Raw genomic sequence first — 26,922 nt, 5'->3', positions numbered from 1 at the left:
ACTGTGACTAACAAAGACGTTAACTTTGTCCTTAAATTGAGACCTTCAGATTAGACATGACACGCCATCTCTCTAGCGTCTAGCTTTACTGCTTTCAATTTGGAATATGGGCCCAAGATCAAAATGGAAGACACCTCCTAAAGGTGGTTGAGAATGACCAAGCCAAGATACCGTGGGACTTCTAAATCCAGACCGTCAAGCTGGTGATGGCTAACCAACCGGACATCGTGGTGGTGGACAAACAACAGAAGAAGGCTGTGGTGATAGACGAGAGACAGGAATATCAGGAAGAAGTAACACGAGAAGATCGAGAAATACCAAGGGCTGAAAGAGGAGTTAGAGAAGATGTGGGGAGTAAAAGCAACAGTGGTGCCAGTGGTAATCGGAGCACTGGGAGCTGTGACCCAGAAACTGTAGGAGTGGTACAACAGGTACAACACCTGAGGTTGCTGTCCAGAAGTGTGCAGTCATAGGAACAGCTAAGATACTGCGCAGAACCCTCAAGCTCCCAATGGATCACACGACTACCTGCATGGGCAAGGGTTGCTTGTAGTAAAGACATCCATAGAGAATTATCAACTGACTGAGCAGTTCCCTATCTCTACCAAGCCTTTTAGCATATTTTAGCTCATTGTTTTGGTTGTCTGGGCTGCAACTTAACTGTTTTAGTTATTAAATTTCACTGCTGTCAAAAACTCACTCCAAACACCCAACAACAGCTAAAAAAGAGCCAGATAGTTTCCTCGGGAGTTGGTGGATATAGACATATAAATGTCTATGTTGGTGGAGACCAAAAACAGAAGCAAAGGGAGACTAAATATTGAATAGAATCATAACTCCAAATAAATGAACAGAACGAAATATAATGAGGAGGGTCACTGAATCACCAACAGCAGATCAGTTTATTTCATAAGCCCTCCTGTAGACTCACTGACCACAACAGCCCACATCACTCAAGTCACTGCACACAACAGTAGCCTGTGTACCTTGTAGTTAGAGTGTGTTCACTCTGTCAACTGATCTCACCCACTTGCTTTGTGACAGTTACAAAAAAATAAAAAAATAAAAATTGATCTTGTGCAACACAACAAACAAGAGAACTCAAGAAACTACAAGATCCACGAATGAATTTGAAAACCAATATATTGAGCAATGCCATTTTGTGTAATGTATAATATATATTATACAGTAGCACTATTATACATAGTGAACACACAATGAGCCACTCAGATGAACAAACTATAAAATGGAATGTGTCTTCAGTGTCAAAAGTAATTTCTGACACATTACATTTGATAAACATAAATATTGGCTGGATTTACTGTATGAATATCGTCACTTTACATATTTCAAAGGCACAAAGACGACTATCAATAAAACCTGTGAGAGCCTGTGTGACCTCCTTTGTCCCCGTCAACAGCTACAACAGTGTGATCTACCTTGTTTTTTTCTTCCAATTATCACTTCAAGCTTGAGTAATGTGATTGTCGTGACTAAATGGTGGGCGATTTTTAACTCGGTGTGGAAGGTTACGTCCACCCCAATCAATATCACTGACCCATGATTGCTATAAAATCCTCTATTTATGACAAAACGCATCTTCAGTATTGCCTCTGAGGTGAGGATTAAAAACGTTGAAAAGTGGAATGTGCACTGGCATAAATTGAAACTTTAATATGCAATATTTAATGTTTTTATCTCATGTTTACTGAGTCAATCATGCAATCAGCTTCTTCATGAATTATTCCAATAAACTGATTGCAACTAAAATGAATTTGTGAGATTCAGTTGTGTGCTATTTTCTTCGCTGGAAAACTATTTCTCAGCCCCTTGAATGGCTGCCTTCAGCCCCATCCATTTTTATTTTTTTTACCCTCTTTCTTCTCCTTTCAAGGACAACTGTCTACAGTAGGGTTACTCACAAGTGTTTGCCTTTGGCTTTTTACGACACTGTGTGTGAATGTGTGCGCTTGTGCATGCTTATGTGTGCTGCCAAGTTTCATTTTCAATTTCGCTGCGTTTATCCAGCAGATTCTCTGCAATCTGTTGACAAAGAGCCGGCCATGACAGCTAGGGCAAATGTGGCGAAATTGCGAGCGAGGCTGACAGAAAAAGTGAAACTGATGTCTGTCAACCCTGAACAACTCTCTATAAGGGGACAGATCTGTAGAGAGACGTATGGATGAGTGCTGAAGTGTGAATAAAAACGTCTCCTCTGACCTACCAGCTTGCGCCATATGCCATGTAGGTGTTCAGTGTCCTCACATTCTCGCACACCAAACGTTGAATCTTAACAGAAATCCAAAAAAAAAAAAAGAATCTCTATTTGTTGTCAAAGTTATCAGGTTTGTAAGAATCAGCACACTTTGGCCTCTTGAACTGGTACATGTAATCATTCAGGTAATAGGATTTTCAACATAATGAGGTTTATTGGGGATGTGCAGCAGGCACTGTTGCACGGGAAAGAAGTCTGGGGGTGATGAAGACATTGATTAGCTTCACAGCTGTGAAGTAAACAGGTGGTGTCAGAGATAGGCAGCATTTCTCAGCCTCTCTGAGAGGCAATGTTTTCCCGTGACATTGACATCCTTAGAGGCAAGGAGGGCGTCAAGGTTGAGGACTCGGAGATGAGGTGACACCAGCGTTGAGTGAGACGCTATGAGCAGAGGGGGTGGGGGGGGGCATGAGTAATGAGTGGAAATTTATGATTTCAAATTTATTGCAGTTGTGTTTGAGGAAGATTACTTTCTCTTAAAGGAGGCAGTTGGTGAGGAATTAGGAGGTGTCAGAGATAATGAATCTGGTGGTGAGGTGGAGCTCGATCCAGCAGTGATAAATTTGAATTTGTTTATGGAGATATATCACTGTCTGTTGCTATAAAAAAAAAGAAAAAAAAGTTGACTGTGAACCAGGGGAGTGTGTGTCCTATGATGCCAAGAGAGGACTTACTGCAACAGATGAGAGGGGAATGTTGTCAAAAGCCGCAATCAAGGCAGAGAGGGTCGATGCCGCGGTCTTATTTCGTGACAGGGGGAGTGCTTATGAAGATTTTGAGGTGATTTTTTTTTAAGCACAATGAGCAGATCGGGCTCTAACAAAATAGTGAAATGAAAAAAAAAAAAAGTATATTATGCCACAAAATGAGAGAGCTTGACAAAACGTTTTAAGATTTACAGAAAGTGGTTGCATTTTGAAGGTAAAAGCAGGAGGGTAGTTTTACTAGTCGCAATATTCTCCGGTAAACACTTTTTAAAGTGCTCCTGCGGACATGAAAATGGTCTGCATTGAATAACAATTTAGGTGTGATGGTTTTCTCACAAAAGTTGTTAAATTTCCTCCTTAGTAAAGTGAGGACAGAGAAACTAAAGTCTCTAGTGAAGACAAGTGACAATAAACAAATCACCTTTTTTAATTTCAGTGTGTCAGATTTATGGAATATGGCAGAATTGAATATAATTGAATTCTTAAGTAGGTTTTCATATTTTTGTATAATCATCTGATAATAAAACCTGTTTTTTTGTTATTTTAAAACAAGGCTTTCAGATCTACAGACGTTGCAGGTTCTCTTCCACAGGGTCCGCCATGTTGTAATGCAAATTTCCTACAACAGCCCAGTATGCACAAACTGAACCAGTGGCTTGAGATAGAGCCTTTTATGTTTTTTTGTGCACTTCTCCATGGGGTATTCAGTTAGTTGCAGTCTGCAAGCCAGATGTCAACAAATCCTGCACAGTTGTGTTGTTCTCTCAGATTAATTATACCTTAAATTTGAGACATTTTGTAACATAGCAGGAAGATAGCGAATGCATTTGCTGTTAATTCAGACTATTTTCTGATTGTCTTCAGAGATCTTACCCTGGCTCAATGAGATTCCCATGACGACCTCAGCAGACCAATTGCAAGTGTTGCAAACTATTTGGGCAATAGTGTGAGACAGGCTGTCCTTACTAGAAAGGCTAAACTACAAGCACATCACTCCACTCTCCAGGGGAGCCTCCAGCAAGCAGCGAGAGCTAGGTCTTGGTTCTAGGATTAAACAGTAGAGCTAGTCTCTGCTGAGACCTGGAGACTATCTCATACTATACTTTTTTTTTGTATTTACCCAAATTCCCTCTATCAGAGACCTCCAGGAGAGACTTGGCTGCTTTGGGTTAAGGGGCACAATGTGAAGTGGCAAACATAAAAAAAGTAAGTACCATGAACAAGATGAAAATAAATTGGTCACTGTGGGAGCTAAAGGCCAAGAGACCACTGGCCTTTAGCTTAGCCTCGGGGTAGCTGAGCCACAAAGTGGGACCAGCGGTCTCAGGTGGGGTGCATATTAACCACCATGCTGGTCCAATGCTGCAATTAGTCAAATGTCATGAGTCACAAATCAGCGTTTCGAGGCAACGTTACACATAATCATACTGAAAAGATTGTCCACCACATGTTGGGACAGTTTCATGAAATGATGCATTTTATGCACAATCGAGATATAAACAGAAGAAGTGAATGGGACCTTTTCCAATTTCCTTTAAAAGCAGCAATGCTGCTTTAATCTCAACAGTTTATATAGCCTAATGTATACTCAACATAAAATCTGGCTGTTATGTGCGGCATTAAAAAGCTAGAATAAGGTCTCTTGCCTGAGCCTCACATTGTGAGATATAACAACCTGCTTTGCAATTCATAATGTTGGTCGTGTTTCAAAATACACAGTGGAGCTTTGCAAGCTCTGTAATCACACCGTCGACATTTCCTTTGAAAATATATGATTCTGAAATTCTTTTATATCTAAAATTGGCTCCTCAGAGTCAGATTGTGGCACGTTCAAAACGAATATCCTGTATGTAAATATACTTATATTTTTTTTTTGCATTTTGTTACATCTTGAATAAATATGACTACTGTCTGGATTGTCTGATTTTGTACATGTGAACTGCAGTCTGTCATTGCTTATTTATTTCAAGTTCACCCAGATAGAGGGTGGTTTACTCAAAGAGTCCTTTTTTTTTCTCCTCTGCATCCTCAATCAGAAAGCCACTCTCGCAGAGAACGCTGACTGATTCTATTCAAATGACTTTCATTTCAATATCTTCATCTGGCTAGTTTGAGGTGGCGAATGCACCTGCACGATGATGAGAAACACTGAATTTGAAGTGGGTATTCGCAATTTCTTTTGGGTGAATTATGAGATTTTCTCAATGTGTCATCTTTTCCACTCTGCTGAAAATAAGTCAACTATTGTTATTCCATCTACCCACTGTCAGGAGTATGAAATATAATAAAAACACCTGCTTAAAAAGATGAAACTGTCTCATCTTCACATACAGGGAGTTTATAATGTTAGGGTCAGCTAAAGAGCAGCTCTCCTGCTCCTGATCCAGCTCACCTTAGGTCCTCCAGTTTAAAGAAGCTTGCAAACAATGAAATATAGCCACTAAAATTGAAATTGTTTTCTTTTAAATAAAAAAAAGAGCTCCTCTATGCTTTGTGGTCATAATTTTCCACTAGTGCTTCCCCATAAAGGACACACACTCCCCATTTTTTTATCCAACAAAAACCACAATACCACACAAAGTGACCACACCATTTAAAATCCAGTATATTCTGCTACACCTTAAAAGATGGAGCTATAACCCTGTGAATGCAGGTGAAGTGGAGCCTTGTAATTGGGCTCAGCTATGTATCTCTGTTCTTCCATTAAATTCACATTGTGCTAGACGCTGGTTAAATTAGGAGTAGCTGAATCAAGACTTGGTGGTGCGATTGTGTTGTGGGATGGGGTCTGGTGGTCAGGGCAGCCAGATTGTGTCCAAGCGAGTATAGAATTGACTACACAATATCAAATCTTCTTTCCCCGTAGCATTTCTGGCAATCCAACCAGTTGGATTTAAAGCTTAAATGGTGGACTGCACACGGAGCCCCATGTCTGTACAATATCTACAGACAATCCTAATCCCTGTTGATCTGTCTTAAGATACAAATATTGACAGAGTGTCCCACACAGTGCATAGCACCTATTGCACTTTCACATGAAGCCATCCTCCCCACGATTGTCCAGATCTTTGCTACTGGGAGCTGTCATGTGGTCCAGAGATAACATAATGACTTTTAGTCTCTCCTGGCTCAAGCTATGGTTAAGAGAATTGAGGTTTTTTTCAACCTTATGGATTGTTTAATTGATTTTAGCAAATAGATTGTAAGGAAACACACACAAAAATATATATATATATCTACAGGTGCTGGATCAAAAAACAAACTGAAGGCAAAAGATCAGATCAACACTGTCTACTGACAGCTCCCGGCAAATTAAACTAACAGAGATCTGCATCAGGAACTGTCAAATAATCACCAGGAAGCAGAACAAGCAATATATAGACTCAAAAACATTCATCACTCAGGTGGTTGTGATCTACATGATTGAGAGTCAATCTGCTTTCAGGCTTGACCAATCAGAGGAGAGCTGACTCCCTATAGAGGGGACTCCCTATGGAAAAGAAAAAAAAAAACATACACAAACATATTGATCTTATGCATTTCTTTGTAAGTGGCAATATATGAAATGAACACACCTGTCTCTGCTTTTGCAGAGTTTAATATCGAGTATGTCATATTCGAGTATGGTTTGATTGTTTCTCCCAGGAGTTCATTTCCGTTGATGTATCGCCACTCTTATTGGTGTGTTGATTTCCCTGTTGCTGGTGTCAAAACAAACCCTGTTCCATTACTAGTATGCACTTGCTTTTGTTTTAAGCGGTTTAAGCCCTTACATTATCTTTCATTATCTTCTACACACTATTTTGTCTATATATAGTCTGTTTTGTTCAAATTAATATGTTCTTGTATGGTATTTTTCTAAATGTTCTTTCCACAGAGTCGGACGGTCTCTAATCATGTAGACGACAGCCACCTGAGTGATGATGCATTATTTTTTGCCTTGTTTTGCTCGGTGATGGTTATTTGACAATGCTCGATGAAGCTCTCTGTTCAAAACATCGCTCTATTAAATAACATTTGCAGCGTGCTGTCAGTACGCCGTGTTGATGTTTTGTCTGCCTTTTTCCATAAACTGTCTTTGAATAGAATTGCGTTGGATCAATAAAGTCAGAACGACTCAGCAAAATAATCCATCATTTAACTTTGCGAGCCCTTTAAAATGTATAAAACCACATATACCTGTTGGCTTTTTAATACTTCTAAGAATGATTTATCTGAGTAAAAGGAAGATAACTGACACAGGCGGCAATAACTATGCAATGAAAAAAAGTATTGTATTAGTGTATATATGTTTCTAAAGACAATTTCGTATAATCAGAAAAGTGAAAATGTGATTTAAAGAAGTAGAGCCCTGAAATTGAAAACAACATGAGATGTTCTAAACCGGTCTGATAAGACAACAGGTATTTCAAAATTCCAACATGGACTTTGGTGTGTGTGCAATGCAAACAGTGTGTCAGACTCATAGGCATTGTGGTTCATTTTCACATACACATTTTATTTCGCATCAAAGGATTGAAAAAAAAACGGCCCTACTTTATGTGGCTGTGTATTCCTGAGGGCAAACCAATCTGGCATTTTAAAAGATTCGTCAAAAAAGGGAGAGCCATTACCAGAACAATGATCAGAACAAAAACCACCCAAACATGTGTAAAGACATGGCATCGTGAATCTCATTGGCAGAAAATGCTAATCGGCTGCATTTTTTTTTTTAAACTGGAAAAAAAGGTTTCCAAAAAGATCTTTAAATTTGGCAGTCGTTCTAGTCTGTACATCTTTCTACGGTGAAAGTGTCGATCCATAACTATTCAACAGTGAAATACATAAGAACAAATCTAGTAGAATTCTTTGATGTTGAACATCATATATAATGTGGTTAAACTCTTATTAGTCTTCAGGTGACATCAGGATATTTTGGCCTGTGGCTTCCACTGACATTTCCCTTTGCTGTCATATTGCCCTTTCAATATTGCACTGTCATTATGTCACTGTATGTATTTGGAAAAGAATTACCAAAACAAATATATAGATTTTTTTTTAATTTATTAACATACTCTTTTTGGGAATGGCAGAGAAGTGACACATACCTATTTTCCTATGTATTCGCTTTGGATGTCACAATTGATGTGTTGCTTTGTTACCTTTAAAAAAAATGTTCTGGTAACCATTCACTGAGAACCATTGTTAGTATAATGCATAATAGGATTCCCAGCAAGTAGTATGAAACACAGTTTGTTATATTGGCATATCATTTGCAAGTAATTAACTGTGTTTTATCTGTGTAACTCTCAGTATATGAGTATTTCTCAAAACAATTACAGCACAGCCAAGTATATATCTTCTGTTTAGGTTCTGTTTAACATAGACGTCCCTCTTTGCCATTATTGATTCTCCTCCTCAGCTCAGCTGACAATGAGTTTGTGCTTATTTTTACCAAAACGCTCTGTGCAAAGTACAACAATACAGTAGCTTCATCAAAATAAGCTAACAGTTTGAGCATTGATGAAAAAAAAAAAAAAAGATTCACAGTAATAAATCACAAAAGAGACAACATTGGGTTTGGCTTGCATAGCAAAGCAAAAGAAAGAGAGGAAAAAAAAACATTAAAAAATATATTTACAAATTATGCAAGTCCTTTTTCATTTTAATTAGTCATTTTGTCGTGATTTTTCTTCATTTCCACCGCGTGAATCTTTGTACAGCATGTGACAGGAAATAGAAGCAGACATATAGAACATACCGTTACTCTTTTGAAGAGGGGGATGAAAATAAAACACTGTGAGACTGGTGTCTGTGTCTGTACATGACATTTACAGTTCCGCATTTTTATCTCGCACTCTTGCTTCTTTGTCTTCGCCCTGTCTCTCCTCTCTCCGTCTTCCGAAACGTCATTCTGTGTGTCACTCGCGGAGAGAGAAATCTCATAGCGCTTTACAAACAAGGTGTCCTGGGACAGGCAGCAACTGCAGGGAATGATGTTACACAAAGACTCTGAAAGAGAGGCGGGTAGACACACCAAAAAAAAAAAGAAAAAAGAAACAACGATGTAAAATCGAGTTGACACTGAATACTTCATTCTCAATATCTACATCTTCATTTCACATTCCCAGAATGCGTCTCAGTTTGGAAACGAGCTATAAAACTTTACCACGTATTGAAAGTGGTGGAGCATCGACAATTGAGTGACTCTGACAGAAGAGATTCTACCCTGCAAAGTCTGGTGGTTTTGGTTTATTATACCCTCTCATACTTTATTTACTTTCATAATTTATAATTGCAGAATGGATAACTAAAATTGCAAAGCAGTTTTCAGTAAAAACCTGCATATTATTTCTCCCCGCAGATATAGGTAACACCTGCTTGCATTGGATAACATCCATTATGTGTAATGTGTGCCCACAGATGTGTCCTCATGAGGACTGACACTTACAGTGTTCCCTTTTCTCTGTGCTGTTTGTGGGAGGATGCCCGTTGTGGGAGGGATCTGTGCCAGGTCTCTTGTGGGATCCCCTGCTCAGGGTGGCCCTGTTGGATGTTGATGTGCCGCTCCAGGAAGCCATATGCTGCCGCTCCAGCGTTGACACAGTCACCATGCACTCCTCAGAGGGGTCCGAGGCTGCAGCTGCCCACGAGCTGTGCATGCGGGAACCCACACTGTGCAGGGACTTCATGACCGGTGTGTGGGCTGTTGGATGAGTGGATAGTAGATGAGGGTATTTGGCAAAAGGATGCGACGTGATAGAGGGACTCCTCTGTGAGTTTACTGTAACGGAGGAGTGCTCTGATAAACAGTGTCTGAGAGTGTAAAGACTTACCGTCTGTGTTGGTGTCCCTTCGTCTCGGCAGGGTCCCGACCTTGTCTGCCTGTGGTTTGAGGCCGGTCATTGGTGCCCTCTTGTGGCCAAGGCTATGTGTGCCCTGTGCACCATGGTCTGCTGTGCCAGAGCTGTCTGAGTGACACTGCTGTGAGCTTTTACCTACAATGAGCAAAGACAGAGAGAGAGTTCATGAAGATAAATATATCGCTAAGCATGCCTGTACATGTATTTGGCTCACACAAATAAGTGTGGATATTTGTAGAAAAGGACAATAACTTCATATTTAGTACTTTATTTTACGTAATTTACTTAAACGAGAAGGCCTCTTTGTTGCAGTGGTATAAGCGACCGGTTGTATGAAGTCAGGGCATGCCAGAGCAGTGTTTGAATGTTTAATTTAAACCAGACATCGTGGAAATATAGAACAAAGGTACAACTTCAACCATTAAGCCACAACTGCAACATGGAAGCCCCTGTGGAAATACTGCCACCACACTGTCTTTGTTCATGATTTGCTTCGGTGAAGATATCTTCCCAGTCTCCCTGCATGGACTTCTCATACACGACAGCTAAACCATGAGATGATAACATGTTTGCATTGCTAATTGTGAACATTTTTAGTCACACTGACCTGTGTTTTGCCCCGGGAAGGCATTATGAAAAGTATTGAAAACACATATTCCCAATGCACGAGTCAATCTCTTAACCTATCAAACAATGAAGTCTAAAAATGGTACACTTTCTGTTCTCCCCGTGGGAGAAGCCTTCAAGTGTCTGTCTAAAGAAATGCTTGCAGACAGAACCCTATTTATAAATGCATCAAATCTTAAACGTTAGACATGTGACTTTTCATTACAGCAACGTTTTTAAAAAAATATTCTATGTTACTGTTTTGATGTCTGTGCAAGAATGGCTTCAAATAGCTTTTAACAGACTGTGCGAATATCTCTTTTGACAGAGACTGTCTAAATATTAGATGAATAGAGAATACTTACGGTGAACAAAAGGATACCCATGTTTTAGACTTTTTAGAGTCTATCAAGCTGTTTTACTTTACCGTAATTATTGTTTCCACGCTACCTTTGAGTGTCAATCACTGTCCCTGCTGGCTACATAAATTTGTTTTTGACCTACTGTGTTATCCTGTGTCCTGAAAGAAAACCACAAGACGAGCACGTGGGGCTTGTGTGTGTGTGTGATTAAATGGCTATTGTGTGCCATAGTCTTTGTTCTATGAAGTATGTCCATAGGTGATAGTTCAACCAGCCGAAAGGCAGAAAAACAGACTGAAGCAGAAAAACAGACTGTGTGTTCTGCCTCAGTGGCCTAAACCCTACTGGCAGACACGACATTGATATTGGACGATTGTGCAAAAATGTTCAAAGATTGCATTTTAGAACATTCAATGCCATATATATATTTCTACATCATTTATATCTGTGCAGAGCGACAAAAACGATTGGATTGGATTGAAAGATTAAAGTCAGGATTAAAAAAAAAAAAAAAAGCCAACATTGCTGTTTGGACACACATGTATCGACCCTGACCTCCACACACTCACATTTAACCTTCTGTGCATTTAAAGCTACACGGAGAACACATTTTGTCCTGCGCAGGCACTGAACATTGTCATGGGAGTTCATCATCATCTGCAAAGTCATTCAATATGAACAAAATTCCCAAGGGTACTGAGCTGAGTGGCTGTAGGCTCTTCAGCTACATGCAGGGGGGCAAAAAAAAAAAGCAATGCGTCTGCAATTTTGATCTGATCTGTCCACAGATAGATTTTCATTTTGTTTCTTTCTCACACCTTTATCTTTAGTCATACGTTCCGAATGTATGTTCCATGTTAATGATAAAGGAAAAGATAAAACAATCCATTTAAGGTGCACAGGAATCAATAAATAAGTCCAAATCCTAATAATCTGTGATGTAGTAAAGATTTAAACACATCCTTAGTTAGAAATCTATGTTCTTAAATGTAAGAATCAAATCAAGTTATGGCTAAAAACAGTAAGATATTTCACTTGAGCATTATGCTTAATAATAATGATTATGTTCTGTTGGTGATATTTAAAAGCATACATGCCGGGATGCTTTTACAGTTAGCTGCGGGCCTGACTTTTTACTCTCATTGAACTAGTGGTCTATTCATTTAAAAGAAGAAAGACTTCAGTCAAATTAGTTTGACCACATGCAAAACATACCTGAGCACTCAAGGTTGTCCGCGCTGTGCCCAGGAGTGTATTCAAAGCCGCACAAATTCTTCGATACCACAGCATATCTTTCGTCCTCCTCTTCATCTTCTTCAGAAAGCAGAGTGGCTCCCAAATCAGAGCCCAGTGTACTGGACATGAAGTCCATCGGAGGGATGGTGGTGTTGGACACGTTTGGACTGCTCTTCATGTGCCTAATTAAATGTGGGGAAATAGTGTCTATTAATGAACAAAATACACGTAAAAAAAAAAAAGCAATAGAGCAGGGAAAATACTGCAAAACAAGTTTTTTTAGGATGGAGAATCAGAGCGTATTCAAAAAGGTAGCGATGCAGAGACTGTGAATGCCTGCAGTGATTTCACTGATTACTTTCCTCAGTACTGGTGTGTGTTGTGCTAACACAATGGAGTTGTAATTGGACTGGATAAAGGATATCTGGATGGGCAGGGCTGTCACCAACATGCCTGTTATCTCCCCCACAGCTGTCCTCCATGATGGCTCACATCCCGCCATAGAAGAGATGCATGCATAATTACCAACTCTATTTACTGATGTCAGAACAGCATGTTAGACTAAACCCAGTCATTACCCTCCAACACGTGTCACCACTGACTTGTCAAGTTTTCCAATGCTCCATCAAAGGTGTAATCAATGGAGAGCTGTTTTTATCGCTCACGAGAAACATAGACCGCAGGTTCAGGCTGACACATGTAAATACTAACATTATAAGGCGCTCAAACATTGGCTATTGATATGCAAAACCCAAACTATCATCAGAATGGAATGAATAAAATTACAGGTATCTCTCCTACTTTACAAAGCGAACGTATTTGAACAAAAATGCATGCATACATAAAGCATTCAAACATTCTTAATGTCACCAGGAAAGACATTAAATCATAGAAAGAACGCTGGAGCTTTAAAAGATTTCTTACCATGCCTGCTTGGCCACCTCATATTGGTAAGCTCTGGTCAGCTCATCCAAGTGGGCCTGCAAAATGGATTGCATTTCCTCATGGTGGGTAGAACTGAGAGAGGAAGACGAGGGCTGGCTGAAGGAAGCTGCTGCCGGCGAGGAGGATCTTCCTCTCAGGGGTGGAGTGGGGCCTCTCTCCTCCTCTACCTCGTTGTCTAGATTCTGGTGGCGGTAGGTCTGGACAGACATTGGTGGGGCCCAACTGTTGCTGTCATATCTGGCACAGGGACGAAATGTTTTCGGCATAAATTATCATGGTTGACTTTGGTGAACAGCTGATTGCATATTTGTGTTGAATAACAGATTGAACAACAGAAAAATATTATCGCCACTTACAATTTAAGTAAGTCTCCTACATGTTCATGACAGGTGTTATGTCAGGGTTATGATGGTGTCATGTCTTACATCCCTGACCCTTTCAAATCAAGTCTTACTGTCCCATTTCTGCCATATGTTGCCAATAGATCACCCTAAATCTTACACACTGGACCTATTGTTCATTTCTCTATTGGAAAATAAACAGGCAGTAGACAATAGTTATCTGCTGAAAAAGAAAACAACACACACACACACTCTGGGCACAGGTGCAGGATACTGTGACCTCTGTGTTTGCATGTGTTTCTTCTGTCGACGTGAGTTTTTCCGTGTTTGTGTGCATCTGTTCCCGTGCCCGAGATTGATGAGATATGAACGTATCTTACCCTCCTCCGTGGCTTTCCTGAGGGTAGCGGTCAAGGTCAACCTCGGTACCAGGGAGAGGGTGCATGGGTGGTGGAGGAAGGGGCATGTTAGCCCAAGATGTCCCATTTGATTTAGAGGCCTTTGTTCCACCCTTCACCTTCTTTTTCTTTCCAACCTTTGCACCTGGGGGTAGGTAAAGAGGGAGGAAGTTTAGTCTTCTCTACACAATACAAAAAAAAAAAACTGTACACTCAACACAAAAACAGTGTTGTACACTGAATTCACACACACACACACACAGCACTGCCTTGAAAGCAATCCCCTATCTGTCTTTGCTATCTGAACTTTTTCAAACCTGTCTCCACACCCAGTGTTCATTATTTCTTCTTTTTGTGTGCTGACAGCGCATTAGGACTTTTTCTAAATGTTGACATTTCCTAAAGAGGCACCAAAACCTACGGCGGACCACTTTAAGTTACTTCCGTACAGCTTCCTCACTTGCACTACTTTATCTCTGGTAAGCCTGACATTTACAGTAGCTCTAGCACATAGTCTATTGTACAAGGATACAAACACACAGACGGAAAGGCCTCTGTGTCTTTACTACAGTAAATGTATGAACTAAATACCTAAATAACTTGGAAGACTGAGGGTTTTTCTGCCATCACTAATCAAGTTAACCCAAAGAAATGCGTCATGATTGTGTGACATTTCTGGGCTAGATAAGCTCTCAGGGTAGAATTGTGATGAAGACAGAAGAGTAATTAAGAGCATTATCCTAAGGGTCTATTTTCAGTGAATATGTAAATAAATTCCCTCCTTTTCATTTTGCCCTTTCCCTGGTTTAGTTTACCAACTCCCTTGTGGTAATTTTCTAAGAAAAAAAACCTAACTGTCATTTTATGGCAATGTTTCATTCGCCGGGCATTCAAGCACTGCTGAAATCCAAAGAGACCCCAGACACATACACAAGTGTGCAAATATCACACAAAAAAAACACAAATCAAAAAGAGAATTGAACTCTATTTTCATCATGGCTCGTACCACTGCCAGGGCGTCTGTCAGTGAGCGAGTAGCCCAGGTTTGCTATTTCCTGCTGGGCTTGGAGAGAAGCCTTCCAGCGGGGATCTGGCCTGTCTACAGCCAGCTCGTGGAAGCTGTTGGACTGGAGTATCTGAGTGGTGGCATAGGGGGTGGGCTGGCTGCCTCGTGCCGGGCTACTGTAGCCTGCCTTCCCCATGAAGTCAATACTGCTGTAGATGGCACCATCAGACAGCATGGTACCCGTCTTGTCCACCGCCGCGGATGGTAAAACATCTGAGACAAAAGAGAGGGAGGGTGAGGAGAATGAGGTGGGAAAGGGGAAAAGGGATCATGGAGAGATAAGTTGACATGAAGTTAACGATCTTTAAGGTCATTAACACTCCCTGCTGCTCTGGCACTCTGTATTAGTTAAATACAGGTCTCAAACGGACTTGATATAAAAGAAAGTGATTATCTACAACCATAATTAACATGCAACACGCTGTGGGAGCCCGGTGGAGTGTTCACAAGAGGGATATTCAAACAGTGCTAACCTTCAGCTCTACTGTCTTGCACACATAAAGCCTGCAGCTCACCAGGGTTCCAATGGGATGAGAGAACATGCAAACACACAAATACACAATACAAACACACACGCTTGAACTATCAATCTCTTACAAACTGGAAAAACCCACAATAGCACGGCATGAAAAAAGTATATGCAAACACCACAAAGTTGAGCCAAATATCAGGCTTGTCACATCATATTTGTAAAATCCAGCCCTCAAAGGCAGACTTAATTTGTGTGTGTGTGCGTTTGTTAATGTGTGCATGCTTATGTGAGATGATCTGTCACCGGGCTTCCCAATGGATGAGCATCAAAACTGTCCAACCAGGCGTCGCTAAAACTGTATTTTCCATCACCCGAGCCTGTTTTATGTTTCTTACCTCCTCGGCCAAAGTTGCTACCCCCCTTCGGACTCCCTAAGCCTCCGTTAGCTGGGAGGCTCGTGGAGGGCCAGGAGTCAGCCAACCAGGGGAGGCCTGGGTCACCGGCTTTCAACAGCCCTGGACGGCTGTGAGTGGTTGTTTGTAGAGAGACAAAAAGAGGCGAAGGGGTAAGACAGAGAACCCGTTGACATAGTTAAATATCCAGCATGCACCGTAACAGTAGTGCTCATTTTCTTCCTGCTGCATCAACAACAAATTGATGTGAAAACTCATTCAGCATATTCTCGCCTGTGGAGCAACCCAGCGCACAGGCGACAATAAACAATAGAGAGACATAAAATGGCAAGTCTATAAATCAGACTTCTGCCTCCCCTTAACTCCACCACCCCTAACTCTCCCCGGAGATACAAGGCAGGCCTAAATACACACTAAATCCACTTTAGAGCCTTAGCACAACAGAAATTTACATTTTAAATTGAGAATCATGGACAGCCTCTGGCAGATCGGCTACACTGGTGCACTGTCTCCATAGCAACAGAGACAGCAAAAGCCCATTAGGTGGGTAAGGAAAAGCTACCGTGTCGTTTTGTCTTAGTGAAATACAACGGTCATGAATACAGGGCTTTGACTTCAAGGTAGGAAAGTTGTGGGCAGCGATTCAGGGAGAAACAAAGACAATTTACAACTACATCGTATCGGCTTCTGTAAAAATGGCACAACATCCGCATGCCTCATGCTTCCTCTTGGCATATGTTTACCTAATGTGCAGCGAGAGAGTGCAGTTTCCACTGAGCCTGATTCACTGAGTGTCAAGGGAATTGTTCACAGCTGACTTGGCGATGGCTCAAAGGTGTTCAAACAATTAATAGTTTCTTTTTTTAATATACACACATCTATTTACATATATTGACTGAGAAACACACCCCGACACCAGCACATTTGCACACATGTGAGTATACAAATGGAAGAAGCACAGTCATGCGCACAAACGGGTTAAGGCAAGAAAATGTTTATGTTTTAGTCAATTTTTTTCGGATCATTCGCTCTAGCTCTGGGCTTATCGGCTTGCTTAGGTGTGACTAAAACAAAAAGAAGGGAATGAAGAAAAAGAAGGGGATCATTATTCTTTCATTTTCCACGAAGCAAATTTGGCCTCTTTCACTCGCCGTTCGAGCACCCTTACAAAGGTAGGCTGCACTTTGGGCCAAGTGGAGTCTCAAGGTCCAACACTTTGTTGTTCCATCCTCACTGCGCGGCGTACTGTACGCCAAGCTTTTTCAAACAGCACATTCATCACCTCTCCCCCCTCCTCCCACGACCTCTCGTTCTGCCAACAACCCCAGATGAACCGAGCGAGAGCCAGCGAACAAAAAACAGCGGCTCACCTGCATTAATTGGTAGCACTCCCTTCAAAGGAGTGATTAATGATTTCATCAAGTGTACATCAGTGCAAATCATACACTGATATGAGCAAAGGGGAGGGGGGGTTTTTGGAACATGTATGCAAATTGCATTCATCATCATGAAACTCTTCATTACAGGCAATACAAAAAGGCTCTTGCCATCGAGGAGGCACATGGCACGTTACATTGCATGGCACTCGTGTGTCAAACGTCAGTGGGGAAGCTCTACTGTAAGGTTTCTTGGTTTTTTTTTATAAGCTTATTTAAATTCTCACCTTCCGTTTCGGATCAGGCCTCGGTCTCTTTGGAATGTAACTTGTAGAGAAAAGAGAGAGGACGGAGAAAAAAGCATTCAAATGAAAGTATTTACCGCAGAACGTAACATCACTGTAACATTTCAATATGTAATGCACACAAATAGACATACCTGCACGTGTAAAGGTGAAGGACTGAACTGTAATTCAAAAGACAGGGAGAGTGTTCAAAGATAGATCGAGTGGTAACACTTTATAATAACCATTTTTTTTACAATTAACAAAGTTAAAGTTTTCCTGATTGTCTCTTGACTCATACATACTAAAATAAAAACGAAACAAACACAACATTCATGAAATCAGGACATATGGATCAAGTCCTTTGTCATATTTGCTTGGCCTGTTCATTTATCACCGGTGGAATGTCAGCTGGGCTCACATTTTAATGAAAGTCGGGGTGGTAATGCATCTAACCTCTGCATTCCAGCATTTTCTGAATTACACTGATTGCCCCGAGGGATAAAGTTGAAGGTGACACATTTGACCCCTTTTGCCCTGGGGTGTCTGCATCATTTTATATTTAATTATTTTTTCCAAAATACAAACTGGAACATGGAGGCTGTCTCAGAAAAGAGAGATGGGAACAAGATGTTTATTAATATCTAAAAACAGAAAAAAAAGCAATTAATTCTGGATTTAAGTACTTACTCGAAGATCATTGAAGCTGGTTTAAACATATTCAACATTTAAAAAGAAATTATAGAATATGTCATGCCTTAACTTGAACTGTAAAATATTTTCTAGATTTTTTTTTTTTCTCAAATGGAAATGTGCTGTTTTGGAATTAAACTCCTCAATTTGTTTTGAGAGAAGGGATCAGACAAGCAGCACTCAATCATGTAAATCCCTATTGAATTAGGAAATCACAGCACTCTCTCACCCAACACACTGCAATGAAAGCTGCAATACACATTATGATAATGGAACACAGCTATATGCTTGACTCACAGAGGGATAAGAATATTTCATACGTAAACCTAGACGCGCCTCCTGTTAATGTGCAAACAACACCAGCCATGGTCTGATAATGGAAGGGGATGTTAAATTACTTATCTTGGGTGAATGTATTAGAGTTTTGAGGTGCAGTGCTGATGGAACTCAGCACAGTTGATGCACATCAGTGCACAGTGAATTAAAGTCAATAGGGCCTATTTCCATCTGTCCTGAATATATTTCCTTTGTTCTGCATTTTAGCCGGCTTAAATGGAGTCGCATCTGTGATGACATCAGTTTTCATTGGAGAGAGACCCAGTATGCTTTGAGATTCCGTGTTGATGCAGAACCATGTAAATTGATTTTTTTTACCTGCATAGTTGCTGAGTCCCTTCCTCTTTTTTCTCCTCCAGTACAGCCAGGCACTGAAGCCCATGAGGACTATCCAGCAGGCCCCCCCCAAACCAGCGATGAAGGCCGGCTGCTTCACTACGTCTGAGATGCTATTGTTGCCCTCCGATCCCGTCATTATGTCCCTCAGTTCTGCACCTGGGGGCACCGCACACACAAACATGAAACAGACAAATAAATGGTAGAATACCCACAACTACACGTAAATGGACAAATGATTATATTTCAATAGTTGCTAAGAAAATCATGCGGGATAAAAATGAAATAAAGGCAAAAAACCATCAAATACAGAAAATTAATACATTTCTGACAGAAGGTGACCAAGCGAATGAAAAACAAATAAAGCAATTACCAGTTGTGTTTGTATAATTGTGTGTAAGGGTTTATTTTTTGGTTAACTCACAAGAAAACTCAAATTAAAGAGAAAAAAAAAACGGAATAGGCAAAAATTTGTTTGGTAAAATGATGCACTTTAAAAGAAAAGGACCAAGTATATATCAAACATCAAGCCACTTGGACCACAGGAATAGCCAAAAAAATAAGTGGGCAACTGTGGTAAGAAAAAAACAAAAAAACAACAAAAATCAGCATCAGTGCATCCAATATGTAGGCAGAATAAATCAATTCAGCAGTGCACTTATCAACTTGAGCTGCAAGACACGAGATTGACAGAGCAGCTCTGACAGAGTTTGATTTTCTGTTGCGGCTACTGTGCTGTGAAATTAGATTCACAGTCTCCAGCAGGAAACCCCCTCCCACCCCCCTTCCATCATTAAGCTTTGGTCCACAGGCCTGTGTTTCCCTTTCCCTGCGCGTTATGGGTGTTATTATATATCAGTCAAAAGTCACAGATGAAGAGCATCTGGCTTGGGCGCCGATATTGATTCTGGGCTTATATACTCTGGGCATCCTTTAGCTATTTGATAAGATGTGATAGTCTGATAAGCTCCTACAAAAACACTGTCTACTTTGTTAGCGCCAGCTGCCCACATATTGAAGAGGATTATTGATATGGCTAACAGTACTTGGCACAGTGTTACCAGACACTACACTTAATGAAAGGCTATTGATTTCTCAGTAGACGTCTGCGTTGTAAAGCGCAATCTTCTTTCTTCAAGTGCAATAAATTGATAAATCATTTTTCCAGACCCCCAATCTGTGATGGAGACGCAGGTCTCCCGTTATGAGGTCGTTTCATTTGACTCTAGGTTTGTGCGTGTGAGTGGATTACCCAAAATGATGAGCTGGGGTTTGCTCTTGACCCCCACCCCTGCACTAGTTCCTGCAGCCACCTCCACACGGTACTGCACTCCAGCCTGAAGCCCCCCAACCACCACTGAACGGATGGTTGCGTCCACAGACTTATTGACATGAAAGCGCGTTTCGTTGGCCAAACACCAGATCTGACAAAGACAGACAAGCCAAGAGAGAATTTATTGTAAGGTTGCACGTTACATTACTAAAATATTCAGGTGTAGAGTTTGATCCTACCTTGTACTCCTGGATGATGCCGTTCTGTTGGTCGGTTGGAGGTGGGTCCCATGACACGCTGATGGACGTGCTGTTGTGGCTTCCTACTGTCAGCACTGTCACTTGCTGCGGAGGGGCACCAGGTGCTGGTTGGAGGGTGAAAAACATTCAAGAAACAAAAGAATAAAATGATTTAGCATATATTTTTTTGTATCTCCTGTTTTCTTTATCATGTCAAAGAAGGATTTGTCTCACCCACTACCCCCAATTCATATTCATAAAGCAAGCCACACAACAAGGTATTTTCTAAGCCAGCACAGCAGATGGCTACCACAGCACTTCATCTCAATTTCATATCTTAATGGTAGAATTTCTTTTGTATAACTGGGAAGCAAAAAAAAAAGAATACACCATTCTTTTCCATTATACTGAGTTTAAGATTCTATTATAGTATTGGCATCATAAGTTATACACATAAAGCATCTGAGATCCAAATTGTGCTTTACTAATTGCGGAAATGATACTCATTCCAAGCAGACCAGCAAGTTTAGATATGAGTGGAATTCCCTCTGCCAGGAAAAAAATGGCCGAATAGCTAACATCACTTCCATAATGGATTACAACCATTAAGGCCAATGCATCCAAAGTAGCTGTACTCAATTTTGCATATTTTATCTAAATGAGAACAGCCAGGGTCCATGTCCTGTAATGAGGATTCGGAGATTGGTTTGTCCACAGCAATGTGGCGCTGTGCTTCACAGTTCCTCTTCACTGGGTCATTTTAAATGAACCAAACCGGTCCGATAACCTGCATGGACAGATCGGCGGTTTAAAGAGACTGCAGGCAGCAGGAGGCAAACGCTGCATATATGAAACTGAGCAAATCATCATCTCTTACTGAACCGACTATATAAACTGCTCTGGGCTCGGCTTCTTGTGATTCACATGAAAACTATCATTATGTTCTGACTGAGTGAAGGAAATAACTACTCTGAACCCAATTTAGGAGCTACAAAAAAATAATGCTATCTGCTGTGTAAATTAAACAAGGCAGTGAATGCCACAGAATTGCACAGAAGCCAAAGCAGGTGGTCATGACTGGACTGTCTTGTTAGCCACCTGGCCAGAGAGCAACATGGCTACTGTGACTTTAATTCTCCAGATTGGATTGGTTGTGTATATGTGCACAGTCTCTCAATGAGGGAACAGCTAGCAGTGCTTGTATTGGTAGATCAGAGCAATAAAGCAGGAGTCCGAATGACCGTCTGTTTTAGTCAAGAGACTGACCTCGGCCAGTCTTTTGACATCTGGAAAGATCTCAACATCTGGTTCAGTTAACTCTTATAGTAAATAATGGCATAACAATAGAATTTTTCATTTGAAAAGATGAAACAAGCCTCCCTGGATGATTCAGCTAGTGCTCTAAACAGATATGACATGTCTGCAAAATATATGACAGCCTGACGGAACAGAGGGATTAAATCTGTCATATGATATGCAGTTTATTTCTATTGCATTTAACAAACTGACTCAACCCGGTTTTCTTTTATTCAGCCATTTGGACTGTATTGACTGAAGTAATTGCTGTTAAACCAACTCACGCAGATGTACTATCACAATATAGAGATGCTTCAACAGCACAAAAACCAAATTGACTTAATTAATGACAGACGAGCCAATTAAAAAACTGAAGAAAAAAAAATTCTATGCTTGATATCTTATGCTGAGATTCCATCAGGCATGGACACAAATGAGCTTGACTTTTTGCTTAAAACAATTATTCTAACCAAGAGAAATGCAGGCGGACTGCAGTGGAAGGGAATCAGCCTTTACAAATCAATTGGCTTGCCTATCAACAATCAATTTAAAAAAAAATAAATAAAAATGTATGTGGCTCATGATTTCCAAGGCAATCCATCGCATTTGTACGCCAAATTTCACAAAACCAAATCATAAATCTGTTGAGGGAAAAACAAACAAACAAAAATATTTGATGGAACACAAACCAGCCACCAGTATTGGAGCATTCTCAAGATAGCAAAACTTCAGCCAGGGACAGTCGATTTTCCAAAAAAAAAGAGAAAAACTAAAAATACATGGACACACACACACACACAAAGCTGTTCAGTAACTGAGTTGTAATAACCAGATGTTGTGCTTTTGCACTAGGACACAAACTGAATGAAATAATAATTTTTAAAAAATGTTCAAGACAGCTGGATTGTAAGCAGAATCCTTGAGTTTGGGCCAAACACTGTCCTTTTGAAAATATCTTTTCAAATCTCCTTTTCATACTTTATCTGTGTATGCTGCAAGACGAGACAACAGCCTAAAACATCAGCACGCACTGAGCAGGATGAACAATTAAGAAATAGCATAGGCTGGCATAATTCTTTACCCTACGATCATGCCAAAGACGGGAATCTATAAACTATAAATGCGTAATTTTGGTTGGCTAATGTGAGCGCACCATCAGGTTAGTAAGCTCCACTTTTCCCATTAGATTTCAGTGTTGCTGTTTCAGCAAACTGATGGAGCTCATCCAGTCAGTCAAAGGTTTACATTAGGAGAAGACAGGAACCATTAAAAGTAGTTGTGCGATTTCCATATGGATGAAAACAATCCCAGAGGATGAATAATGGCTACAGTACCAGAAATGACTCAGGATAACATTACAATAAACGGTCACAACAGCAGAAAAGGTCAAAGAGTATTCTTTTAATAACGTGACTAATACTGATATTAGGACTGATGGGCAAAGTAGCTGGGGAGTAATTTGAAGCAATTAATGCTTCCAATGTCATTTTAGTTTTTACTCACAGCTGTGCAATTAGACAGCATGCACTTAAGCTGCTTAATGTCCTGCTATACAGGATATAAAGTGGTAAACATAACCGGTTATGCAAATGAGCACACCAATTAAGCTAATTAATTCATGAACTAGTAAACATTTCAACATACCTGTCCCCGTATAAAACGTGTGAGGTAAAATAAACTCTATGTAGTAGGATCAGGGAGCTCTTTTTCTGCACTGGATGGACTTTTCTCTTCACTGACCCTCCTGCCCTGGTCTCATAATATCAGTATATCATCTTAACAGCTATACCTGCCTGGAACTTTAGCACAGCAAAGCATTTCCTTTGATTTGCCACTAGTGGTGGTGGAAAGCCATAGGATCCTGTGGATGACAGTGATGATGGTGACGTCAAAGAGCCCACTACCTCTGGCCACATTGCTCTCACCAACAACTCATCAAAGGGTTGTGAGGATCATTAATCTTAATACACAATTTGCTCCCTGTATGTAGTGGTAGACATCAGCAGTTTTGAACTCTGGGGCCCCAAAAGACGCCCTCTGCTAGGGTTTCACAAAGGCAATGCCACATTCCCAATCTGCCTTTGATGGATATCGAGTGTTTTTTTCCTATAATTCTGCAGATCAGCACGTTTCTGGGCTCTAGAGTATCGGTACATCAAGCCAATTTTTCCTCCACTGTGACGCCTTGCTTTCCACGATCCAAGTAACTAGAACGTGTGCACCGATCCGCAAAGACCTCTAGTGATCCTATGTGGCCATTTTAATTGGGCTATGGTGAGGTGAGTTTCTCTTTCTCCCCCAATTGTATTCCCTGTTTATAGCCCCTATGTATCCCCCTGAGCATTAATGGCCACAGCATGACTCGCTCTGCTCTCAGTACGAGCTGTTTTCCACATGGTCCAGCTGATGCAGCACTTCAATAAAACAACACGGAGAGCTCCCAACTTTTGTAAATGAAGCATGTTCATTATTTGACCTTTGTTAAGAGTATTTTGAACAAAACAATCCCAATTCTAGGTTCACTGACACACTTTTTCCCTGAGCTTTTAACCTTACCATCCTCATCAGTGGATGGAGTTGCCCAGTTGTTATGGAGATTGATCTGTTATCCATATCACTTTTAGGACTTTTTGTAAAAAAAAGCAAGTAAGCAAATAAAAAATGGATGTTGAGTTGGGATTTTTAAGAAATTTCCAGCAGGTCAAGAATTAACTATTGTGATTTCATTATAGCCCAGTCCAGCAATGGATGAATTAAACAAGTAGTTAGCTGGCCTGTCAATAGATGCATGTCAATGATGTATCTGCTAATAAAGACCACATGGTTAAAAGCTCTGGACAAAGCTTGGGTTGGGATTAGATTTTGATTGCTCATTTTTTGCTTTTTTTTTTTTTTTTTCAATTTCTTTTAGCTTATTTGTTTTTCTGCAAATTAGTACCATTATAGGTGAGCCAGATTAGCAATTAGCAGTTCCTGTTTCAAATATACTCATGGATGTATACTGGACTATACTATACTTTTGGCTTCTTGGCTTCTTTTTTTATATGCATATATAATCTAATATCTAAGTAGAAAGTGTTAAAATGATGTGTATCATGTTTGTGTGTTCAGATTTAAATGAGTAGGGAAGAAGTGCAATTTTTTTTTTTACACAAGGGTTAACGCCGTAGTTAATCAAATTATACTGCAAGCATTTAGTATACAACAAATTATGTCACTTGTTACTTGTGCCACAAACAGTTAACTTAAGAAAATAAATATGTAGCTGATCAATTGACCTACATGACAGGGAGACAAGGAAGACACCAAAAAGTGTAATCAGCAATAAAGCTCATTGGACATTGAGTGTGGGTGCTAGTGAAGGGGAGCCATATCAAGCGGGTGTGTGACAGAGACATGGCAGCGGGGGTCCGCAGAGGAGAAGAGAGAGAGTTCAGCTTATGTCAAAAGAGACAGTTTCTGCCCTCCCCCTTTACAGAAGCCCGGGCTTGTCACAGACCCCCCGCTGTGCTGTCTGGGAGACCTGTTTTCACACACAGGGGACATGGCACTGCAGCAGTATGCGTGTGTGGGTGGGTGCACTTGAAACGCCATTATCCATTACTATCTAACCATGAAGCCATTACTAGCGGCAACTAAATATAAAAGTATGTAGAGTCATTTACACAAGAGCATCTGCTCATGCATAAGTAACTAAATCTTACGTTTTCTTGTAACATAAAGCCAGTAGAGAAATTGATTTTTATTAGTTGGAAATGTGAATTCATTTGTCGCTTACCTTCTTCCATGGTGCGCGCTGTCATGGATTCACTGTCTGCACCCTGGAACTCATTGAAGTATGGACGCACTTTAATCTCATACACGATGCCTTTCTTCAGACCAGAGAGAGTTATGTCCCTCTCTGAGGCAACCTTCAAGTCCTGTATCTGCCATGGCCCTGGGGAGGGAAGACCTGATGTCTGCCGGAACAGAACACGGTAGCCTTGAATAAACTGGGATGGATTCTCCACCTGTGAGAAGAGGAGAAGGAGAGAGAGTGGGATGAAGACGTTCTGTATGGTAATGACGTGGGAGGTCTCATGCATCTCTGTGTAAACTGATTTGGAGCTATGGATCTGCATTCAGTTTGTGTCTTCTGTTGGTGACAATGCACGTTTAGTTAATCATACAGCAACGGAAAAGCAAGAAATCATATAAAGAAAGCGTCATATGCCAAAGATGAACAGGATCCTTGAGTCAGAGACCTTTAGCGGAATTTGGTCTCAGAATACTGGATCAAAATAGTCCAAATTTCTTCTTTCTTTGCTTTTCTTTTGCTGGAGCATTTCAGAGGAAAAATATGTAACAGATAAAACTCATAGCAATGGCTTGTTAACAAGGGCACGAGCATGAAAAGGCTTTTACAAGTGATATAAAGCAGTCCAAATACATTAGGTTGCACCTCTTTTCTTCTTTCTCTCTCTGTAGCCTCAGTCAGTGTCATTAACAAAAAATGATCTGCAAATCTAAAAGCCTCATAAACAAGAAGATGTCATACGGTTGAGCTGAGGCCAGGAATTAAAATAAATGATCCTCCTCTGTGCTCACTTTCCTATTGTCTTAGAAGATGTCTAATGAAGAACTACAGTATACCTACTGCACATTTGTACTTTGTACTTACGTTGCTGTAACGTGTGAAACATACATCTTACAAATATGATCACAGAGTCACATTAACGCTACACTGAAATGCACAGATTAGTTTCTTGCACAACGCTCTAAGAAGAATGCAGATCCATGATCTTACATCAAACAGGGGAATTTGTATTGCTGCCTTGCAGCTGGCTTACTGGAAATTCATAGAAAAGCATACTCAATAGTACCCATCAAATGAATAAAGAATGAAGAAATCTAGCCTCTGCATATTGAGTGTATGGGCCAGGATTAGTTTTGGACACCTAGGCAACTTGAGAATGTCTATTTTATCACCTGACATCCAGCTGAGTCACAGATTATCCAATTAAAGTTTGCTGAAATATGTACATTTATGGAACTGTTCTCACGGGACATGCACAGTCCAAATCCAAAAGTGCACAATATGGAAACCTTTGCTTGACACTAGGTAATGAATGACTCTTTTTCCTGCAAATTGAGCCTGGTCAAATACCATCCATGGACCCATTTAGACCAACTACAGGTTTATCCTGTCACCATGTCAGTCTGCAAGCAGCATTACAGTACATGGTTGTCGTACTGACAGGCATGAAATAGCAGACTACCGTAAGCCCATCCAAGGTGTGTCATTAACCTACAGCAGCAGGCAGTAGGGACACCTTGCCAAAAGACAGAAATAACATTTCCCAGATAAAGGGCTGACTGCAAACTGCCTCCAGAAGTGACACATGTAGCAACTAATGGTGATGTATTTGTCCTGGATAGAAACATTA

At 40.5% G+C, this 26,922-nt stretch overlaps 1 protein-coding gene across 2 annotated transcripts in view; it reads right to left on the bottom strand.

Annotated features, from left to right (window-relative positions):
- Positions 1 to 8,132: 8,132 nt before the first annotated feature.
- Positions 8,133 to 26,922, bottom strand: part of LOC104920035 (roundabout homolog 2) — a 73,451-nt gene continuing 54,661 nt past the window's right edge. For both annotated transcript variants that reach the window (XM_019259656.2, XM_019259658.2), the window contains 14 exons: positions 25,275 to 25,506; positions 20,201 to 20,325; positions 19,941 to 20,112; positions 18,671 to 18,847; positions 17,479 to 17,505; positions 17,327 to 17,366; positions 15,646 to 15,773; positions 14,719 to 14,991; positions 13,695 to 13,857; positions 12,953 to 13,210; positions 12,008 to 12,210; positions 9,798 to 9,959; positions 9,413 to 9,667; positions 8,133 to 8,973 (listed from right to left, as the gene is read on the bottom strand). In XM_019259656.2, coding sequence (XP_019115201.2) covers positions 8,972 to 8,973; positions 9,413 to 9,667; positions 9,798 to 9,959; positions 12,008 to 12,210; positions 12,953 to 13,210; positions 13,695 to 13,857; positions 14,719 to 14,991; positions 15,646 to 15,773; positions 17,327 to 17,366; positions 17,479 to 17,505; positions 18,671 to 18,847; positions 19,941 to 20,112; positions 20,201 to 20,325; positions 25,275 to 25,506 — 2,217 coding nt within the window. In that variant the 3' untranslated portion in view covers positions 8,133 to 8,971. The remainder of the gene's footprint in view (positions 8,974 to 9,412; positions 9,668 to 9,797; positions 9,960 to 12,007; positions 12,211 to 12,952; positions 13,211 to 13,694; positions 13,858 to 14,718; positions 14,992 to 15,645; positions 15,774 to 17,326; positions 17,367 to 17,478; positions 17,506 to 18,670; positions 18,848 to 19,940; positions 20,113 to 20,200; positions 20,326 to 25,274; positions 25,507 to 26,922) is intronic.

Source organism: Larimichthys crocea, chromosome XXII (genome assembly GCF_000972845.2).
Source record: "Larimichthys crocea isolate SSNF chromosome XXII, L_crocea_2.0, whole genome shotgun sequence".
Taxonomy (NCBI): Eukaryota; Metazoa; Chordata; class Actinopteri; family Sciaenidae; genus Larimichthys; species Larimichthys crocea.
This window is presented reverse-complemented; position numbering and strand designations above follow the sequence as displayed.